General features: G+C 33.9%; 2 protein-coding genes across 3 annotated transcripts in view; both read right to left on the reverse strand.

The window, feature by feature from the left end:
- The window catches only part of LOC134842663 (116 kDa U5 small nuclear ribonucleoprotein component-like), a 410,937-nt gene that overhangs the window by 316,815 nt on the left and 72,729 nt on the right, over positions 1–21,393 (reverse strand). The window lies entirely within an intron of this gene.
- Positions 11,703–21,393, reverse strand: part of LOC134842664 (uncharacterized) — a 47,857-nt gene continuing 38,166 nt past the window's right edge. For both annotated transcript variants that reach the window (XM_063859110.1, XM_063859109.1), the window contains 6 exons: positions 20,882–21,278; positions 15,684–15,855; positions 14,985–15,039; positions 14,354–14,624; positions 13,682–13,913; positions 11,703–13,463 (listed from right to left, as the gene is read on the reverse strand). In XM_063859110.1, coding sequence (XP_063715180.1) covers positions 13,059–13,463; positions 13,682–13,913; positions 14,354–14,624; positions 14,985–15,039; positions 15,684–15,855; positions 20,882–21,278 — 1,532 coding nt within the window. In that variant the 3' untranslated portion in view covers positions 11,703–13,058. The remainder of the gene's footprint in view (positions 13,464–13,681; positions 13,914–14,353; positions 14,625–14,984; positions 15,040–15,683; positions 15,856–20,881; positions 21,279–21,393) is intronic.

Consider the following 21,393-nt stretch of genomic DNA (forward strand, 5'->3'; position numbering starts at 1 on the left):
ATTCAGTTTTCACGTGAACGAATTGATTGTTTTTGTTCCGACCATTTCAAAAATTGGGAGGAACTTTGTATTCGTTTTTATTTTCATGCAAAATCAGGTAGCACGAATAATTATCTGAATAGGTTGAGTGATCTTTCCGATTCAAACACTTTCAGTCGTGATTCGAACGTCATTAAACAATTTTCAGTTTTCGAAAAATTGTCCCAGTATTGAGAAAATCAGTATAAATTTTTTTGATTTTTGGTCTTAGTTCGTGCGAATAAAGCAAGCAATCAGGCTTACAAAAGCCTATTTTAGTAACCTAATATCTTACATTAGCTTTCTTTTTTAAGCCTTGAAAACTTAGTTTTTCAAGTAAAGTAGTTTTTAGCGCCTTAAAAGATTTTTTAGCGCCTTTTTGAAATCAAAAAATCCAAAAGTCAAAAAACAGCCTGAATTTTACGATGACTGTCGAATATGTATAGGAGCTGTCGAAGGGATACAGTGAAGTGATATATCATTTTAAAGTTCAACCATTTGTGAATTGAGCGGCATAAAACGCTTCAAAAAATGTCCCATTGTCGAGAAAAAACTGGTATAAAAATTTATTTTGAGATTTAGTTCGATTTCAAGCGGGTGACACGATTGTGTAACATTTTTCAAATGATAAATGGACCTTTAGGCCTCAGAAAATTTTAGTTTCCTAACCGAAAACTTCATTTAAAACTACCTTTAGGGCTTCCTTGAACCTTAATGTTTTCTTAATTTTATTACAATTTTCAAAAATACTAGAAAAATTTTTTGGGTATTTATTTTATTTTTTTTCTCAAATTTTTTTTGATTGTTCTTTATTTTTTGAAACTAACTGTACACGAGCATGCCTAATTGGCTGGTTTTTTACGCGTTTGAGTCATTATCTCATCCCACCGTGACCAAACAAAAAGAAAACTTGAAGGAAGAAAAAAAGAAATCGTTTTTTTTGCAGTTATTTATGAATATTGTCGGAACACTTTGTGCAACTTGCACCACAACCAGCTAATCTTATTGAGTTTTCCAAACCAAAATTTCGGAAGATTGAATGAAAAAAAAGAAGGAAAACCAAAGAACCAAAAAAAGGTTTGTTTTTCATCATGTAGCTGTTTTACGTTGTTCTCAGCACAATCAGCGCTAACTACTGGTTAGCACAATGAGCCTGTTTGTTTGAAAAAAAAATAAACTTAAATCAGCTAAACGTCTAGCAAGAGTTGATTCAAGTGTAACAAAAATCAAAGACATCGCTTGGCTGTGAAACTTATTGGCAAACAATTCTGTGGGGAAGTTTAATAAAGCGGAATACCTGCGGAATTTCTTTTTAATCACTTGTTTGTTCAGTTGTACTCACATGTTTGTTATATCAAGGGGCTTGTTTTTGATCAAACTTTTGTCAGGGTCTACATGAATGCTCATGAAATTTCATATTTTTGCTCATTTGATTGGCTTCACATGTATGTTTATGTCTGACTCTCATTGCATAGGTACAATCAATGAGAAATTATTTTAGAATTTGTTATGAGAATGAACATGAGTACGCATTTGAAATTACATGTGCATTCAGGTAACTCTTGTTGAAAGCTCAAAATCTGGCTTTTAAGTCCTCTTTAGTTCATTTGAGCACATGTGTGAAGAAGGATAGCCGGTTGCTGTGCAAGTAGCACAGAATGTTCAGACTGTTCTTAAAAAAATACAAGAAATAATTTTTGTAGATTTCCTTTTTTTGAGCGTGGTGTGATGAAAGGATCTGAAAGAGAGAGACTAGATTTTTTTTTTGAGATGGCGTTAAGAAATTTTGAAAAGCTTGTTATTAGATGTTTCATGGCTTGAAAAAAACTTATGGTTTATTTTAGTAATCTGCGACGACTTACCGACTTACCTTCTACAATAAATGTGCTCGCTCGCTTTACTCGCTCGAAAACAGGCAACAGTTTGGAAAAAAACTTCAGCCAGTTTTTCTCAAAACTGTGAAATTTCATCAGAATGTATCTCTCATTCCAGTCCAATCACTATTTGTTGTATCTGATTTTACGTGAAAAAAAAAGTAAACACATCCAAATACAAAGTTCCTTTTTAATTTTAAAGGTTGGAACAGTTAGAAATAAATTTTAAATGGAATTCCGAATGAAGACGTCAAAAAATAATCTTCTACATTATTGAACAAGTGAATCTAATGTGACAGGCAATTTTTCAGGATGTCTTAATCAGTTTTGTCGAACAATTTTTTTGTTTTCGTAGTATCATATAATTTTTTCGAGCGTATTTCTGATACACTAGTGGACAAGATAAACGCAGGCTTAACACTCAAAACGGCATGTTTTTAGGAATGATTTTGGAAAATATTCTCTAAGACTTTTAAAATTTTTCTTATATCGACCGACTGCATACGATCTAAGCTCTCTTCTTTCTTAAATTTAGATTTTAAGAACTTACCAAGTTTTTCGGTTTTTAAATTTCTAGTTTTCACTATTTGCGGCAAATTTTATCTGTTATTGAACATTTTTTTGAATAAGCGGAATATAGAAAATTAATCATGTGATGTGAAACATTTTCAACGAGAAAATTGAATTGTCCAGTATTACAAATTTTCTCAGCTCTTTTGTTTTTTCTAAAAGAAACACCATTAGAAAAACGTTTTACTATTTGTAAAAACTGGTATGTTCATTCTCGGAAAAAATTGGTAAATACTTCGAGAAAAGTCAGATTTTCAGTTCAGAGAGATTAGCTTAGATCATTTGATTTGTTAATTCTAAGTTGATATTGTCTAAAATAGGCACTTTAGACATTAGAAAATTAAGCACTTTTGAGAGTGGAAACGTGAATTGGCATTATTTTTCTCTATTATTTTAATTTACTTTATATATCAGATAATAAAAAGCGAACAATTCAATTGCTATTTTTGGACACTGTTGCAAAAATGCTGTTTAGGATTCAAAAATACATAGGTGTTTGACATGTCATATTTTAATATTTTATTGGTAGATCAATAAAACAGCATGAAATAATGAGTTACCTAGATTGTTATTCAAGCTTTTTGATTATGATTCTGCCCTCAATTATAACTGCTAAAATTCAAATATTTATCCACCGCGAATCACTGCAATCTGTACAAACTCCAGAAAAACACAAAAAAGACATGATCGTTTAATCTTGAAATACGATTTTCAGTTGATGCTTATAAACATGTGAGCTTATGCATTTTCATATTTCATCTCATATTCATAGTCCATATCTTCTGAAAAGGAGCTGATTGGCTGCAAGCACAAGAGTCGAAATGAATTTGATTGTGAGATATTTAACTCTAGACCGGCTATAATTTACCAGAAGTTTTAGTTGAGATCAAATCAATCGGATGAATAATTCTTCTTACATGATCATATGATCCCAAAAAACTGAATGAATTTTTGTTATGATTAAAAGCAGCGATAAAGAAAGCGGGGAACTGGGCTATCTCAAAATCTAAAGGTGAAACTGATAGAGCTACCATGAAAACTTATCCGCTGACTGGAACTTTTTTATCAGAACGTTAAAAACGTAGCGATTTTGATTTGCATCTGCACCCTATAAAAATTCTTCTTAGAATCTTGTAGGCCAATACATTATCTTGTGAGAATCTTATAAGAATCGTGTACGAAAATAATTTAAGATTCTTATTAAAAAGGAATTGAGATATAAAATTCTTAATAGAAAAAGAATTAACATGTTTGATTCATACAAAAAATTGAAGTATGTTGTAAGAACCTGATAAGAAAACTAAATCGGATATAAGAAACCCAAAGTGAGGCTCACTTCTCGATATTTGAACAATAACCAATAATTCGAACCTATTCATCAAACTACTGCCTCCATACACTCGTAAACTGACGGAGTTACACTTCTTACAAATTAAAATATCAAATAAAAAGTAAATTGAAACAAAACATTTTAAAAAATTAAAATGTTTTTTTTTTTTGCAAAGTTCATTGACTCATTCTAAATACACGTAGGAGCGTTTGACCACATCAAAATGAAGTACAAAAATTTGTTTTTTTAAAGAAAGTTTTGATACACTGAGCTACAACAAATAAGTTGACACTTGATTTCAAAGAGCAAATGAACGAATTTTTTCTTCACGTTTCTACCATTTTCTTTTTGTAATAGGAAGAAAAAACTTGCCAAAATCTGATGATAAATTTCTTGCTCAGAGGTCAAGTTTGCATTTTTCTACGCGATTTCATATTTTTCAGCTTTCAGCAATGATACCCCATTTGAAATTGCAAAAATTCTAACACATGCTAGATGAAACTATAAAACAGGACTTTGCGAGGAGGCGACTTAAAAAATCTTCCTCTGAAGGCGTAAAAAACCAGTACGTTCTAAGTAGTTTCAGAGATGTTCTTAATGTGTGAAAGTTCTCGTTAGCAACGAAAAAAAAATCTGAATCCTCGGGCTCAAAACTGTTCTGTGGGATGTTGATGAGCTTGGCTTATTCTATATTCAATGGAAAAACGACGGCGAGAATAACTGAACGAGCCAAAAAAAGATCGTAATTGATTTTATAACACAAACATGGGCGCTAGTTCACGAATGCTTATCCAATTTTTGGAGTCAACATAAATTTCAATGATAATTCTTAGCATAGATCGAAACAGTCAGTTTTCCCAATTTCCTGTTGGAGCAGCTTTTTCATTGGATCAATTCTTTCAATCGTCCGCGCGAAATCACTTATGTCATTATGAATAATTCAGCCTCTTTTTTCGACGACGAACCAAGTAACTATTTCAATTTTTCTCTCTGTGGTTTTCTTTACAACATATATATATATATATTTCCATATACATTAGAACTACCAAAAGAGTGGTTAATTTTGATTTTTCGAACCTTGGATAATGATTTCATTTTTCATTTTTTATTAGCGCAATACAGATAAGCATTTTTCGTCCAAAGATCTATATTGCGCAATATAGATTTTTCGACAAAAAAAAAGATTTTCTTCTCTGATTTCCCTTATACTTTACCAACTTGCAGCTAATCTGCAGTTAATTGGTAAACATTTTCAAGAAGCTTTTGGTTTCCGTGATATGGTCTTTTTTGTAAGTTTTTTTTTCAAAGAAAGAAATGAAAAAACCGACAAAATTTGAATTTCTCAAAACTATGGAAAAATTGAGTCGCAGTTCACTCAAGGGTTTTGCAAATCTGGTCATCAGCCTTTTCGTTTCTGAGATATGACGATTTGAAGATTTTTTTTGTTTTCTTTGAGAAAGTCAAAGTGAAAAACACTAACAGAACTCAACTTTGTCTTGGGGTGCTGCCAGGGTGACTGCTCAGACAAATCTTCTTGTTATCCCAGATATGGCATTTTTAATGAAGTTTTAGTTTTTTCTAAAAGAACTTAGATTAAATTATTCAAAATCTTTGAGTTATTCATAATTAAAAAGCTGAACTGCTTCAAAATTAAAAAGCTAAAATTAAAGCCCATTTTAGCTTACCTTATAACCAGCGTCGTGCGAAAAAAACCATTGATAGTAGAACAATCTGCCAGGTAATTTTTCAATTTTTTAGAGGAATTATTGGGCAAGATACTTTCTTTTTTTTCTAACGCAATGCCAATTATATTGAACCAAAAAAAAAATCAGTTAAGTATCCTCTACCACAAAAAAAAATGAGAAATTATAAGTTTTGTTTGCAATGATCCTCATAGTAATATTTAAATCGTCGTCACAAATTACTCGTATGGGTACGAAGGTCATTAGATGACGGTGACCAATTAGCTGAGATTCAGGGCTGAACATGTGACCCTGGCTGCCCTGAATCAGAAACCTTGGCTACACTTGGACACTGAACTGGCCTTGAATTCAGTTTTCACGTGAACGAATTGATTGTTTTTGTTCCGACCATTTCAAAAATTGGGAGGAACTTTGTATTCGTTTTTATTTTCATGCAAAATCAGGTAGCACGAATAATTATCTGAATAGGTTGAGTGATCTTTCCGATTCAAACACTTTCAGTCGTGATTCGAACGTCATTAAACAATTTTCAGTTTTCGAAAAATTGTCCCAGTATTGAGAAAATCAGTATAAATATTTTTTTTGATTTTTTGTCTTAGTTCGTGCGAATAAAGCAAGCAATCAGGCTTACAAAAGCCTATTTTAGTAACCTAATATCTTACATTAGCTTTCTTTTTTAAGCCTTGAAAACTTAGTTTTTCAAGTAAAGTAGTTTTTAGCGCCTTAAAAGATTTTTTAGCGCCTTTTTGAAATCAAAAAATCCAAAAGTCAAAAAACAGCCTGAATTTTACGATGACTGTCGAATATGTATAGGAGCTGTCGAAGGGATACAGTGAAGTGATATATCATTTTAAAGTTCAACCACTCATGAATTGAGCGGCATAAAACGCTTCAAAAAATGTCCCATTGTCGAGAAAAAACTGGTATAAAAATTTTGAGATTTAGTTCGATTTCAAGCGGGTGACACGATTGTGTAACATTTTTCAAATGATAAATGGACCTTTAGGCTCAGAAAATTTTAGTTTCCTAACCGAAAACTTCAATTAAAACTACCTTTAGGGCTTCCTTGAACCTTAATGTTTTCTTAATTTTATTACAATTTTCAAAAATACTAGAAAAATTTTTTGGGTATTTATTTTATTTTTTTTCTCAAATTTTTTTGATTGTTCTTTATTTTTTGAAACTAACTGTACACGAGCATGCCTAATTGGCTGGTTTTTTACGCGTTTGAGTCATTATCTCATCCCACCGTGACCAAACAAAAAGAAAACTTGAAGGAAGAAAAAAAGAAATCGTTTTTTTTGCAGTTATTTATGAATATTGTCGGAACACTTTGTGCAACTTGCACCACAACTAGCTAATCTTATTGAGTTTTCCAAACCAAAATTTCGGAACATTGAATGAAAAAAAAGAAGGAAAACCAAAGAACCAAAAAAAGGTTTGTTTTTCATCATGTAGCTGTTTTACGTTGTTCTCAGCACAATCAGCGCTAACTACTGGTTAGCACAATGAGCCTGTTTGTTTGAAAAAAAATAAACTTAAATCAGCTAAACGTCTAGCAAGAGTTGATTCAAGTGTAACAAAAATCAAAGACATCGCTTGGCTGTGAAACTTATTGGCAAACAATTCTGTGGGGAAGTTTAATAAAGCGGAATACCTGCGGAATTTCTTTTTAATCACTTGTTTGTTCAGTTGTACTCACATGTTTGTTATATCAAGGGGCTTGTTTTTGATCAAACTTTTGTCAGGGTCTACATGAATGCTCATGAAATTTCATATTTTTGCTCATTTGATTGACTTCACATGTATGTTTATGTCTGACTCTCATTGCATAGGTACAATCAATGAGAAATTATTTTAGAATTTGTTATGAGAATGAACATGAGTACGCATTTGAAATTACATGTGCATTCAGGTAACTCTTGTTGAAAGCTCAAAATCGGGCTTTTAAGTACTCTTTAGTTCATTTGAGCACATGTGTGAAGAAGGATAGCCGGTTGCTGTGCAAGTAGCACAGAATGTTCAGACTGTTCTTAAAAAAATTTAAGAAATAATTTTTGTAGATTTCCTTTTTTTGAGCGTGGTGTGATGAAAGGATCTGAAAGAGAGAGACTAGATTTTTTTTTTTGAGATGGCGTTAAGAAATTTTGAAAAGCTTGTTATTAGATGTTTTATGGCTTGAAAAAAACTTATGGTTTATTTTAGTAATCTGCGACGACTTACCGACTTACCTTCTACAATAAATGTGCTCGCTCGCTTTACTCGCTCGAAAACAGGCAACAGTTTGGAAAAAAACTTCAGCCAGTTTTTCTCAAAACTGTGAAATTTCATCAGAATGTATCTCTCATTCCAGTCCAATCACTATTTGTTGTATCTGATTTTACGTGAAAAAAAAAGTAAACACATCCAAATACAAAGTTCCTTTTTAATTTTAAAGGTTGGAACAGTTAGAAATAAATTTTAAATGGAATTCCGAATGAAGACGTCAAAAAATAATCTTCTACATTATTGAACAAGTGAATCTAATGTGACAGGCAATTTTTCAGGATGTCTTAATCAGTTTTGTCGAACAATTTTTTTGTTTTCGTAGTATCACATAATTTTTTCGAGCGTATTTCTGATACACTAGTGGACAAGATAAACGCAGGCTTAACACTCAAAACGGCATGTTTTTAGGAATGATTTTGGAAAATATTCTCTAAGACTTTTAAAATTTTTCTTATATCGACCGACTGCATACGATCTAAGCCCTCTTCTTTCTTAAATTTAGATTTTAAGAACTTACCAAGTTTTTCGGTTTTTAAATTTCTAGTTTTCACTATTTGCGGCAAATTTTATCTGTTATTGAACATTTTTTTGAATAAGCGGAATATAGAAAATTAATCATGTGATGTGAAACATTTTCAACGAGAAAATTGAATTGTCCAGTATTACAAATTTTCTCAGCTCTTTTGTTTTTTCTAAAAGAAACACCATTAGAAAAACGTTTTACTATTTGTAAAAACTGGTATGTTCATTCTCGGAAAAAATTGGTAAATACTTCGAGAAAAGTCAGATTTTCAGTTCAGAGAGATTAGCTTAGATCATTTGATTTGTTAATTCTAAGTTGATATTGTCTAAAATAGGCACTTTAGACATTAGAAAATTAAGCACTTTTGAGAGTGGAAACGTGAATTGGCATTATTTTTCTCTATTATTTTAATTTACTTTATATATCAGATAAAAAAAGCGAACAATTCAATTGCTATTTTTGGACACTGTTGCAAAAATGCTGTTTAGGATTCAAAAATACATAGGTGTTTGACATGTCATATTTTAATATTTTATTGGTAGATCAATAAAACAGCATGAAATAATGAGTTACCTAGATTGTTATTCAAGCTTTTTGATTATGATTCTGCCCTCAATTATAACTGCTAAAATTCAAATATTTATCCACCGCGAATCACTGCAATCTGTACAAACTCCAGAAAAACACAAAAAAGACATGATCGTTTAATCTTGAAATACGATTTTCAGTTGATGCTTATAAACATGTGAGCTTATGCATTTTCATATTTCATCTCATATTCATAGTCCATATCTTCTGAAAAGGAGCTGATTGGCTGCAAGCACAAGAGTCAAAATGAATTTGATTGTGAGATATTTAACTCTAGACCGGCTATAATTTACCAGAAGTTTTAGTTGAGATCAAATTAATCGGATGAATTATTCTTCTTACATAATCCCATGATCCCAAAAAACTGAATGAAGTTTTGTTATGATTAAAAGCAGCGATAAAGAAGGCGGGGAACTGGGCTATCTCATAATCTAAAGGTGAAACTGATAGAGCTACCATGAAAACTTATCCGCTGACTGGAACGTTTTTATCAGAACGTTAAAAACGTAGCGATTTTGATTTGCATCTGCACCCTATAAAAATTCTTCTTAGAATCTTGTAGGCCAATACATTATCTTGTGAGAATCTTATAAGAATCGTGTACGAAAATAATTTAAGATTCTTATTAAAAAGGAATTGAGATATAAAATTCTTAATAGAAAAAGAATTAACATGTTTGATTCATACAAAAAATTGAAGTATGATGTAAGAACCTGATAAGAAAACTAAATCGGATATAAGAAACCCAAAGTGAGGCTCACTTCTCGATATTTGAACAATAACCAATAATTCGAACCTATTCGTCAAACTACTGCCTCCATACACTCGTAAACTGACGGAGTTACACTTCTTACAAATTAAAATATCAAATAAAAAGTAAATTGAAACAAAACATTTTAAAAAATTAAAATGTTTTTTTTTGCAAAGTTCATTGACTCATTCTAAATACACGTAGGAGCGTTTGACCACATCAAAATGAAGTACAAAAATTTGTTTTTTTAAAGACACTTTAGACATTAGAAAATTAAGCACTTTTGAGAATGGAAACGTGAATTTGCATTATTTTTCTCTATTATTTTAATTTACTTTATATATCAGATAATAAAAAGCGAACAATTCGATCGCTATTTTTGGACACTGTTGCAAAAATGCTGTTTCGGATTCAAAAATACATAGGTGTTTGACATGTCATATTTTAATATTTTATTGGTAAATATTTGCAGTTGATCCTTATTGGCATTTGGTTCAATTCGATTATTGTCAAAAATTAAACTACTGCCACATTAAAAGATTTAAAACAGAGGAGAAACGGAGCTTCGGAACACTTGCCATGCAAAAAAAAATTCTGAAAAATGAAATTGAATAAATTAATGGAAAAATAACTTGAACTAGACAAAATTACCCGAGAAATTCATCAAAATTTGCGAACACAAATGATCAGAGCTACATTCTATGATTTTTTTCAAGTCTGGTTACAGTGATTTGCTAGTGTTTGACGGATCTGAAAATGCTAGTTTTGATCTTTTTTTATTCACTGGTTGTTCTCGTTTTTTGACTTTTACCTTTCGAAATTTATGAATCCTTCTTCTGAATTGTTACTGGAACTTTCGAAAAGATAACGTTATTACAATTACAAAAACTGAGATATTAAGCCCTTCATTGAAAAAAAAAGTTCCTTAGAAGTTTACTGAAAAAAATGAATGTCTACCTCTAAATTCAGTTCGAGCAGACTAAGTTCGGTACAAATCCTTTGTAATTAAAAAACTTCCTTTTAACTCAGAACAAAACCTTTTGTTTTCATGTGATTTCAACAAAAACTTTCAATTGAAGGAAAATGTGTATGAGCTTTACACAGAGGCGGAGCTTTGCTTCTCAAACAGGACAACACGCAGCTCTATAAAAAGCAATAGCAAAAATTAGAAAATCTCGAAATAGTAAAAATTCGGCAAAGTCTCGGATTTGACCTGCGACCTAGAGAATGAGTCTCATGCACTAACAACTCGGCCACGGACGCTTAATAAATCAGAAAACAGGCCGCAAATAAAGCAGAGAACAGATGCTATGAAAATTCCAATGCTACAGAACGTGATTATAGCAAAAAGGCACAAATAAGTGAACACTTTAAACGAACATTTGTTAGCGAGTTAGGTTTAAAATAGGATGGTTTGTACTAATGCACTACTATGCCTGAAAGTGTAATTAGTAGAGCATGTTCTAAATTAGTTTGGCTGAAATCATGCAGCATAAAAAGCTCACTTTATTTTAAATAGGCTATTAATTGATCCGGTACATTTGGTGTAAAAATTCAGCCAAATTTTCCATTTTAGGATAAAAGTTTGTGTCCTAATTTTGCAGAATAAGATACACTATAATAATTTTGACAGAACTCACAATAATTCGTGTCTTCAATTTTTTATTATGTCAACCGAAATTGAAAAAAGTGAGTAATATATATTTTTTCCGGATAACCAGCACTCTATTTGAAAAAAGTAAAGTTTTGCCGGCTTAAAATTTTAGGCCCTCACAATTAGTTTTTTTTCGCTCTGCTTCCGCGTGTAGTTTGCTTGCTTTCCTTTTACAGATTTTTCTCAGAACTATGTTTAACAAAACGATTTTTTCGCTTAGAAAAAGTTCTGGCCCTTGACTGTGCCTAACTTCATTTCAATTTCACAGAAATGCCATGATGATTGTTTTGACTTCTGAAGCAAATTACGGAATATATGATTGGGGTTGGTTCTGTATTCAGTCATTTTCGATTTTTTAACTAGGCGATTTGGCCGAAGAATTTTTCTACTGACCTCATTGTGCTCTCCTAGGTCTATCGAAAATTATCTTAGAAATTTTCTATTGTATACTGCAATTTAAATCGACAATTGACATTTCGTTATAAAACATTGAGAAATTGGATTGATTAATAATAGACAATGGACATTTACATTCAAAATAGCGTAAATTATTTACTTTAACAAAAATAATGATGATCACAAAGGTAGAGCAAATTGGTTCATAATTCTAGGGAATGACCATTGCGTTCATCGCGAGTTCGGATCATCACACAGATATCCACCGTCTAATTGGCCATACAGTTTTTGTAATTCGAGTCCTGTTTCCGATGATTTAAGCCCTACTTGCACCAAGTTTAGCTAAATGATTCTAAGTTCGCCTTTGCATGTGACTATGAAGTTTAAACAGCACTAAAGGTTATCTTTGCAAATAACAACATCGGGCTCTTTCTCATTACAGTTCCAACCACCGTCTAGAGACAGAAAATTATAGCCCTTCTCCAGTGTTGAATTTCCGTATTATCGGGGTTTTGCTGCGGAGTTTTAAATCGAAAGAGCCCGAAATCGTTCTGTTGTTGATACAAATTGAGGTAAATTCGAAAGTGACTGGGAAATTTTTCCTGCAACATTCATGGTTATCATCAAGAATAGAAGAATGGTGTTGCGGCAACAGATTTTCTTGATCCAAAATCCAGTGAAATAATTTTTGCCAGGAAAAACTTGACTACAGCTTTTTTTCTTTATTTTACAAATTTTATGGAAAAAAAGCACAAATCATCCAAAATAAAACACTGCGCATGTGACGTTGCAAAGCTTTTATACAAACGATAATAGTGTTTGACAAAATATAATTATAACAAATCAGGTTCTCTTGGACGAATATATAAAGGCACGATAGAGTATTAAAATAGCACAAAATAACCGAATGGCAGAACACGACAGAAATATTTGATCATATGTTCCATTAAACGACGAATATTGTGAACAGGCCATAAATACGGCCATCGTTCATAACTAAAAGAAGATTTAATAGAGGAATATTCTGTGAAAGCATCGATTTAAAATAGTGAGATAGTTAAAAATGCTAATTGTGCACAAAATGTGTACAGCACCATTCAAATTGTCACCACATCATTGAGATACACCTTCATATTATAAAAATAAAAGCCACCTTGCCCTTTAGACATTTTCGACATCAGCTCAAATCATTTGCAACTTTTAATCCATGCTTATAATCACATGAAAGGCAGGCAGCTTTAACGCGGGAAAATGTGTAGTTCAACGACAATACACAGCCACTGAACATCAGAAACAAAATGATAACTCAGAACTGTATTCAAAACATCGCGACAGAGTTCTTTCATCCAATTCCTTTCACTTCAAATTTTGCATGTTTTATTTTCATGCAAACACATCGTCTTCTCCGCACTCCGAATTGACCTCTTCTTGAGGCATGAATCTCTGCTGAGGCTGTCGCCTCGGCACTACTTGTTGTGCATTAATCTGCTGCTGCATTGAACCGTTCTGACCTCTGAATCCCGGGTGAGCAAAGTTGGCTCCTTGAACTTCGTTGCTCACACCTGTGTTGTAATGTGCAGCAACAGCTGTGTTATTCGGGAGAACGTTCAGAGGGTAATTGTAGTTCAGTTGGAAATTGTTCACTTGAGCATTCTGACTTTGGTGCAGTGAATGTGGATTCTGCATTGAGTTGTACTTCCTGTCGCCTTCATTTGCAGTCATTAAGTGGCTGTTTGGAATTCCTGAAGTGATGCTTTGGTTCTGTTGTTGTGCAGTGAAAGGTTGAATCTAAACAAAAAAAAGCTCAAGAAGACATTGTGACTTTCGCAACACAACAAAACTAAATATCCTAGGTGCATAAAAGCAAATTCACAAAACCAAGATCTATTTGACATGAAGTTCGCCAAGATTTTATGACCTTTTCATGCAGTTAGACATGAGGTTGTAGCCGTTTTTATTCAACGGCTCTTCTATAGAGACCCCAAACTCCTCCTTAGCTAACTGACCTGTACATTTGTTGGTACGGCGAGTGAGTGCCTGGCCATGGGTGCGATCATCTGGTGTCTGTTCTTGGATACTCCAGGGGTCCCATAGCCCGGCTGCATGCTGTAGTGTCCCGAGAGAGGCAGGGAGGTCGGGTGGTGTGCCTGAGAGAAGCCTGCCACGAGTGAGGCATGTTGACCCTGGAGCATCTGGTTGCCACTCATTCGATGTCTGGATGTCTCGTGACGGTACCATCTACAAATTAACATTGGATGCTCCTGCCATTCATTGAGCTATCTTTTAACTATCACAAAAACTCAGAACAAATCTTGCTATTTTATAATTTTGATGTCTATGAGCAAAACCGTTTAGAGAGACTTTTCAATCTAAACAATGCTTTACGCGCAATTATGCATAGATTGCCATGAATATTTGAGCCTAAACTGCTTTGAAAATATTCCAGATTATCATTGTCATAATATATTCACATCCATTTCATCGTATCTCAGCAAGATTTTTATTTCAGCACGATGTGCAACATAAGATTCGGTAGCACACTCGAGAAGGGTACGTCCTTTAAGACCTGGTTGCTGCTGTTGCGAAACTTGCTACAAACTTGAAGCAATGTGAACAATGGCTTACGACAACATATCAAGAGCGGCAGCATATCAAGACAACAGTGGAAGGAGGCTTACCTAATGAGGAGGTCGCAGTTAGCCTCTGCCACTAATCTGTCTCCGAACTGGTGCAGGAAGTTCAGGAACTGGGGGACTGAGATGTGTTGCCCCCTGTGCTTGAACGTCTTGGCCAGCAGCTGGGCACAAGTCACTGACTTGGCCTTGATCTTGAGGTCGAATGTGTCTATGAAAGCCCTGCCGAGATTGAGGGAAACCAACTGACTCAGCTTCTCCATCTCCGTCGTCATCTCCTTCACTATGTCCGCAGACAGGTCACTCAGTCTCAGATCTGAAGTAATACACTTATTTATCAACTAACAGAACACCGGAATAGACTTTGCCTTTATGTTCAAGCGGCTAATTGAGTGAATGAGTACCATTATTTAACTCTATCTTGATTTGAGTAATGAATATAGCTTCTGTTTTTTCTGTACGCTAATTGAATTGCATGTAAGGAAATGTTGACTTCAATTGCCACAATTCAGTTCACTTTTCTAAAAACAGATTTTAACAACTTTTCATGCCACTTATTTCCAAATCAAGGGGGAAAATTAAAACAAATTCTGGACAATTGTTCGTTCGTAATTAAAAAAAAATTCGAACTAAACTCTTAATGATATGATTGAATAATTTGATGTGGATAGCTCACTTTCATAAATTTGACTGATCAGTTCTATCTTCAAAGCCAGCACCTCCTCGGGTTCCTGAAACAAGCACACTCAATGTTTAAAATCTCTAACTGGAAAGCAAATTAGTTTCTTCCAGCATGAACACTTTTTCAAGTCTCCGGTTTTCATGGCACTATTCCGGATCATACAAGTCCCTAAATCAGGCAAACCTTTTTTTTGAAAAAAAAGGCTCTTTTCCAGTCCCCCCTTTAAATTCAATTTTGAAAAGTCTATTTAACATTGTCACAATGCAATGAAATTTGGCGTGGTGAACAAATCGACAATTCTGAACAGATTTGTTCTTCATACTTTATAGCGTAACATCACGCATTTAGCCGTAATAACACGTAAAACAAATATAAAACTCGGTGTTTTGAAAGGGGGGACTGGAAAAGAGCCGAAAAAAATCTGGTCAAAACAGCAAAAAAAGTAATTTCATGGGGGATGTCGTAAATTGGCTTTCCTTGTTTAGGAGTGAAATTTACAGAAAACTTAAAATTCTTTTTGCAGCTATGAATAGCGAAACTATGTATCCGTAGGCTACCTCCAAATCCAGCAACAATTAAAATACTTCAAGCTCTTGGAAGATTAAACAAACTGTTGACGTTTGAGTAATTTTCTATACACAGATGTGTTAGGTGAATATTTTAGTATTCACAACAGCTTTCTCGGTTATTGACCTTGGTCTGAAGCAGATCTAGGATGGCCTCTTTGCCCGAGTTGGTTCCGAAGATGGTTTCGGAGGCACTCCTCAGTCGGACTGGGGAGACGTGGCGCAGTTTATACACACACTCCTGAGCCCTCTCTATCCTCTCCTGTTCCCTCCGCTTCTCAGACCCCTGTCTGCTAAGTCTAAACAACATATGCACAGCTCACAAACGTCCACCAATTTCAGTTACTAGTGGACCAGATAAAGCTGGAGGTACCTGTTCGATTAAAAATAGATTCTTCTAGTGCGAAAGATAACGCGTAACTTTCAAAAAGTCAAAAAACTGGACTTTTCCACGTTTAAGCAGAAGCCGCTAACAAAGATGAGGCCCACAACTTTTTCTTTTCACTGAACCCTTATTTTCAACCGAGTCCAAAACATAGCCAACCGAAGGTTGGAAAAGTGTAAGCATAGCCAAATGAGAGTTAGAAAAGAGTAATGAATGCACGTAAACAGGAAAAAAACAGTCTTTGTAAAAAAAAATCTCAACTTTCGAAGAAAAATAGATAACCTTTTAAAGTCTTTGAATATCTGGAACGATTTATGGCTGGCGCTTTTTTGATAACATAAACCCAACTTGAGAATACTGGATCAATAGTTAAAGTTTTTATTTCGCTGGAAACCTAAAAATTTAATTCCATTTTTTTCGGGCCATTTCCACGTTCATATTGTGAGTGCTGTTTAGGTAAGTTTCAGCAAAAAAATTTCAATTGAATTCGAAAAGTGCATATATACCTAAAAGCATTCATAAATGCATTAATATGTATGAATGCACATCTGCAGTTATTAGAGCATTTTAAAACTTTTTCCTCAAAAAAAACTTTAAAAAATTACCAAGAACTATATAAGAGTCTCACTACGCTCATTACTCTTGAAAATAATAAGGAAGCCGAAAAAAATTGAAAATTTTTTCAAATTTCATAGAAAAAAAATATCAGGTTAAAACTCATTGAATTTCAAGAACTGTAAATTATTGGCACTTTTTTCTTTATAAACACGATTTCAGAAAACTTGATCAAATGATAACTTTTATTGGCGACCGCTCGACTAGCATAATTTTGATCACTTTATTTCTCAGAAACACCAAACAAGAAAATTCCGTTCAATTAAAACTTGAATTTCTGAGAAATCTAACTTGTAACGAGTCCATCCCCCCTATGAAAAAGTTGAACAGAGACCATGCAAGTTTTGCACCACAAAAATTTGAAAACAAATAACATCCTCCCCCCTCCCAAATCTGTTTAAAGCTAGGTATGATGTTAACTTTATAGTTATAAGGATGTTAACTTGTCCAAATTTTGTATCGCATAAATTGTGATCAGTCACACTTTAAGCACCCGCAGTAAAAGATTTAGAGGGGAGCGGATGCCTCTTCATACGAGCACACATCCATGGGATTTGACCCCATAGCCGCACAAATGGTCCCCCTAAGGTACTATTTTGCGACCCTCCTTTTTTGTTGATCGAACCTATAACTGGTAAACATGTTTTTTCTTCAAAAATGCATTGTCAAAAAATACATGCATAGGCGGATATAGTTAACAACGTCCAGAATATTGAAAAACACTTTCGAAGCTAGAAATCAATCATATTTTTTCGCGCCATTTCCGATTTCGTTATTGAAGCGCGCAATTTGCCTACCTTTAAGAAAATGAATTTGAATTGAACTCAAAAAGTGCATGTATACCTAATTGCTTTCTTAAATGCATGAATATATATGATGCACTTCTGTAGTAATTAGATCAATTTAAGACTTTCCTGAAAACAAAAATCATCAAGACCTATTAATTGAAAACCACTGCATTCTTTTACACTTCAAAAATGGATCACAAATTGCTGAATTAAAACTTCTCAAGGTCAAATTGAAAATGATTATTGGAATTAGCAGGCACACAGAGGTGGAGAGCTAACTTTTCCATTATTTCATTTTGATGATGTTTGGCAGGGTAGTTTGATGCCAGTCAAAAATTGACAGGAGTTAAAAAATTTCAAAATTTCTCAAACAAGCAAACAATAAACAAAAAATCTATTCCCATACATTTTCATCAAGCTTGCTTCTATCAACCAGAAATTGCTGAAAAAAATGATCCTCATAGTCGCCACTCATGCTAAGGTATCACCAAAATGGCTGAAACATGTCATCACAAACGATGCCTTAAGAGTTTCCTAGAGGTATTACAAATCGTGTCAAAACCCACACTAGCCTTAGTTTTTTTATTTTTTGAGAAAGGTCGGAAGAAGAATTTCAAGCTTCAAATGTTTGTTTACACTATTTAAATTTTTAAAACATAGCCGACAGGCTGTTGTGGAAAATATCAAGGAACGCGGGCAAACAAAAAAATACTGACGATTTTGAAAAATTCTGACTTCAATTTTTGAATTTCACAGTCTTTCCATAAATCTCTTCAAACGTAAGATTGACACTTTTCACGATAAAATTAACTAGTTTTATAATTAAAAATGTAGAACAATTTTTGATTGACACTTTTTTGATTAAGTTAATCCAATTTGAGAAAACTGGATCAATACGAAATTTTTCTATTCAGCTGGGAAATCTGAAAATTTAAAATCCAAATACGAACAAGACTGCTCGTATCAAGGCGAAACCCTGAACGTTCCGACTGCCTTTTAAGATCATAAAGTAATAACATGAAATTTAAAATATAAATAAAATTAAAAAGTTTAAAAGAAAACAAATTTTTTTGTGAAAACATCCCCCCCATACGTCATATTAAGTACGAAGTGATAGATGTTGCTGTTATTAACAAACCAATTATGGCATATAAGCTTGCTTGAACCAATTTGGATCAATTTCTAAGACGGATTAAAGCTCGCTTAGGCGTTAATAGCGCGAAATTTATCGCGCGTTAATTGTCCAAAATCTTTAAACCCCCATAACTTTACAAAAAACGATCACAAGTAAAATATTTTCTCAAATTTCAGCTCAAGACAACGATAGCTTTTCAATGATATTTTAAAAACTCCGTCAAAAATGGCTAGTTAATAAGTCGAAATTTGTCTGAAGAAAATAACCCACCCCGAGCACAAATATTCCGTTACTTTCGTTACGAAAGTCGGAACAATGAAGAAGTCGATCGCGTTTTTCGGGACCTTTTCACTTTTAAGGTCCGATAATGGAGTTTGCCTTCCTTTTCTAAATGAATTGAAATTAAAAATAAATCAAAATTCAAACAGCTAAAAATCAAATTTGAGCGTGAACAAATTTTATGATTTTTTTTCTTGAGAAAAAAAAAATCACGGCCTGTTTAAGTGTCTTCACGACGTTCATTGACATTCCTTTAAATTCAGTTCAGAAAACACAATCTTAAGAGCATTCGTTGCATCCATTCGACCATTTCACTGAAAACGACTTTGACCCAAATGAAACTACCGAAAAAGCTGACACCACAAACAGACAGACAGGCGAGTCCATGCACATCACTGGTTCGCTCCGTTGGTTAATCCCCGTGGATCAAACTACTTAAACTGCACTCTCTTATAAGGAAAACAATGATGTATATTTTGACTTGGATAGTAAGCTCAGCCCTGTCAAACGCTGAATGTGCATTGGACTTAAACGAGCGCAGCTGTTGTTTTAATCCCTCCAAAACCAGATAATTTCACGGTAATATTCAGTTTACGGTACGAATAGCAATCTATCAATAGTTCAACTTAGATGCTTTCGACATTTTTGCTCTGACAAGGGTAGAGCAAAAATTGCTACTTTATTTTTAATTCCGAAAGCCAACGTAGCAGGATCTACGTCACTTAAATGGATTCGCGTAAAATCACTTTTTCTTTTAATTTTACCCTCCGCGCATGTTCTAGGCAAAAATGATACCTTGCATGAAATTCTGAATGAAAGCGCTTTAATTTACGATGAGCGCATTCGAACATATAGCCATTACGTTAAATTACATAACGAGCAAAACAAAAGCACTTAAAATTATCTCAGACCGATCGAAGCAATTAATCAATTTTAGCTTGGTAAGAAAATCACAAACTAGAGTTCCATTCATAAATGAAGTTATTTATAAGAACTGTTATTGATGGCTCGCGTAAGTGGCATCAATCGTCCGCGCGTTTGCATGATCCGCTCTACCATTTATGGCCAGATCAAACAAACAACCAAGAAAGAAAATCTCGTTTGAACACGATACAATAAAATAAATGTACTGAATAATTAAACAGTTGGATAAAAAAAGACATCTTCTCCAGGTTTTTTTTTATTCTACCCCCCTAAAAGGCAAATTTGAATTTCGAGTAGAACAAACATATCTGCTTAGTTCAAACAAATCTACTGGCATATTAAGGTCACGCATTAGCTGACTGTCGGGGCAACGTCAAATGAAAGGGCGTGACAACCTATTGCCTACACAATATTGTCTACAAATCTAAATATCATCAACAGATAATGATTTGTGGCTGTAATTGTGGTTTCTGCGATTCGCAGAGGATCTATGAAAGGCTATCCAGCCTGTCTATGCATAGTCCGTTTCGCTGTATCACTAAACCAACGCAACGTTAGGGAAGCAACTTTCAATAGACAACGAAGATACCCAGCCAGTAGCTGTGCAAGTAGTACAAAATATTTCGACCGCAACGATTGAAGTGAAGAAAATCAAAAAACCAGAAAAAAAACAAAGGAATATATCAGAGAAAAATCCACTTTTTTCATTACTTTTTTAGCAAAAATTTCTGTCGTTTTCTTTTACAGTAATCAGTAAAAGGCGATTGAAACCAAAAAAAAACATTGTCTTTTTCAAAAACGTACAATTTTCGAGTCTGAAAGAAAAAAAAATGTTTCTAGTTTCAACTCATTTTAAAGCTCTGTGAATTTTTTAAATCTGGATCCATGGGTAATTTTTTATTCCAACGTGAAAACTTAAAATTGAAATCCACAATCGGAAATAAAAGTCAATCTTTTCGCGCCTTTTTATGACCATTACACTTTCACTGATCGATATTTGGGTTTGCCTTCCTTTAAAAAATCAAAACTAAACCGAAAAAAGTAAGTTGTTAAGACTCTTTCTGAAAAAAAAACTAAAAAAAATCACGACCTTTATAAGAATCTGAACTACGTTCACCGACTCCATAGTTCGTTCTGACTTCGTGAAGTCGTCGAACAAAAAACATTATCCTGAGAATGTTTCTTTCTGATTAAATTACCTTGCGTTTCCTGTAGCGGGCAAATAGGCTTGCTCTAGGTCTGGTTGAATGGTGCCCGCAACTGTTCTAGGTCCAGTGTCGCGACTAGCTGCGAATTCTGCCCCGTCCATAGATGTCTCCATAGACTGGGGATTCTTCAAAGTTGAGTTGCTCTGGGGTGCGTACTCATGCGCGCCCGGGATGAAGTCTTCAATTGGATTCAGTTGGGATATCTTCTGATTCTGGAGAGACTTGAGAGTACTAGGCTGCGATGTGTTGCTCTTATTTGAGGCAGTTTTCCTGGAGCAGCCATGGATGGACCCGTAGATATCGCAATTGGGGGACAGTTTTTCGCTACCAATTGGGTATTGGTTGAAGTCACTGAGTTCCAGAGACTTTCCGTTTTTGAACACAAAGGCTAAAGTAAAATCATAGCTTTCGTCCTATTTTCCTCCAATCAATCGATCAAGAATTGATTTTCTTTTTGAAATTGCAGCTTCTGGAAAAAAGTTTTTGATGAATAGATGGAAAAC

This window comes from Symsagittifera roscoffensis, chromosome 3 (assembly GCF_963678635.1).
Source record: "Symsagittifera roscoffensis chromosome 3, txSymRosc1.1, whole genome shotgun sequence".
Classification (NCBI taxonomy): domain Eukaryota; kingdom Metazoa; phylum Xenacoelomorpha; order Acoela; family Convolutidae; genus Symsagittifera; species Symsagittifera roscoffensis.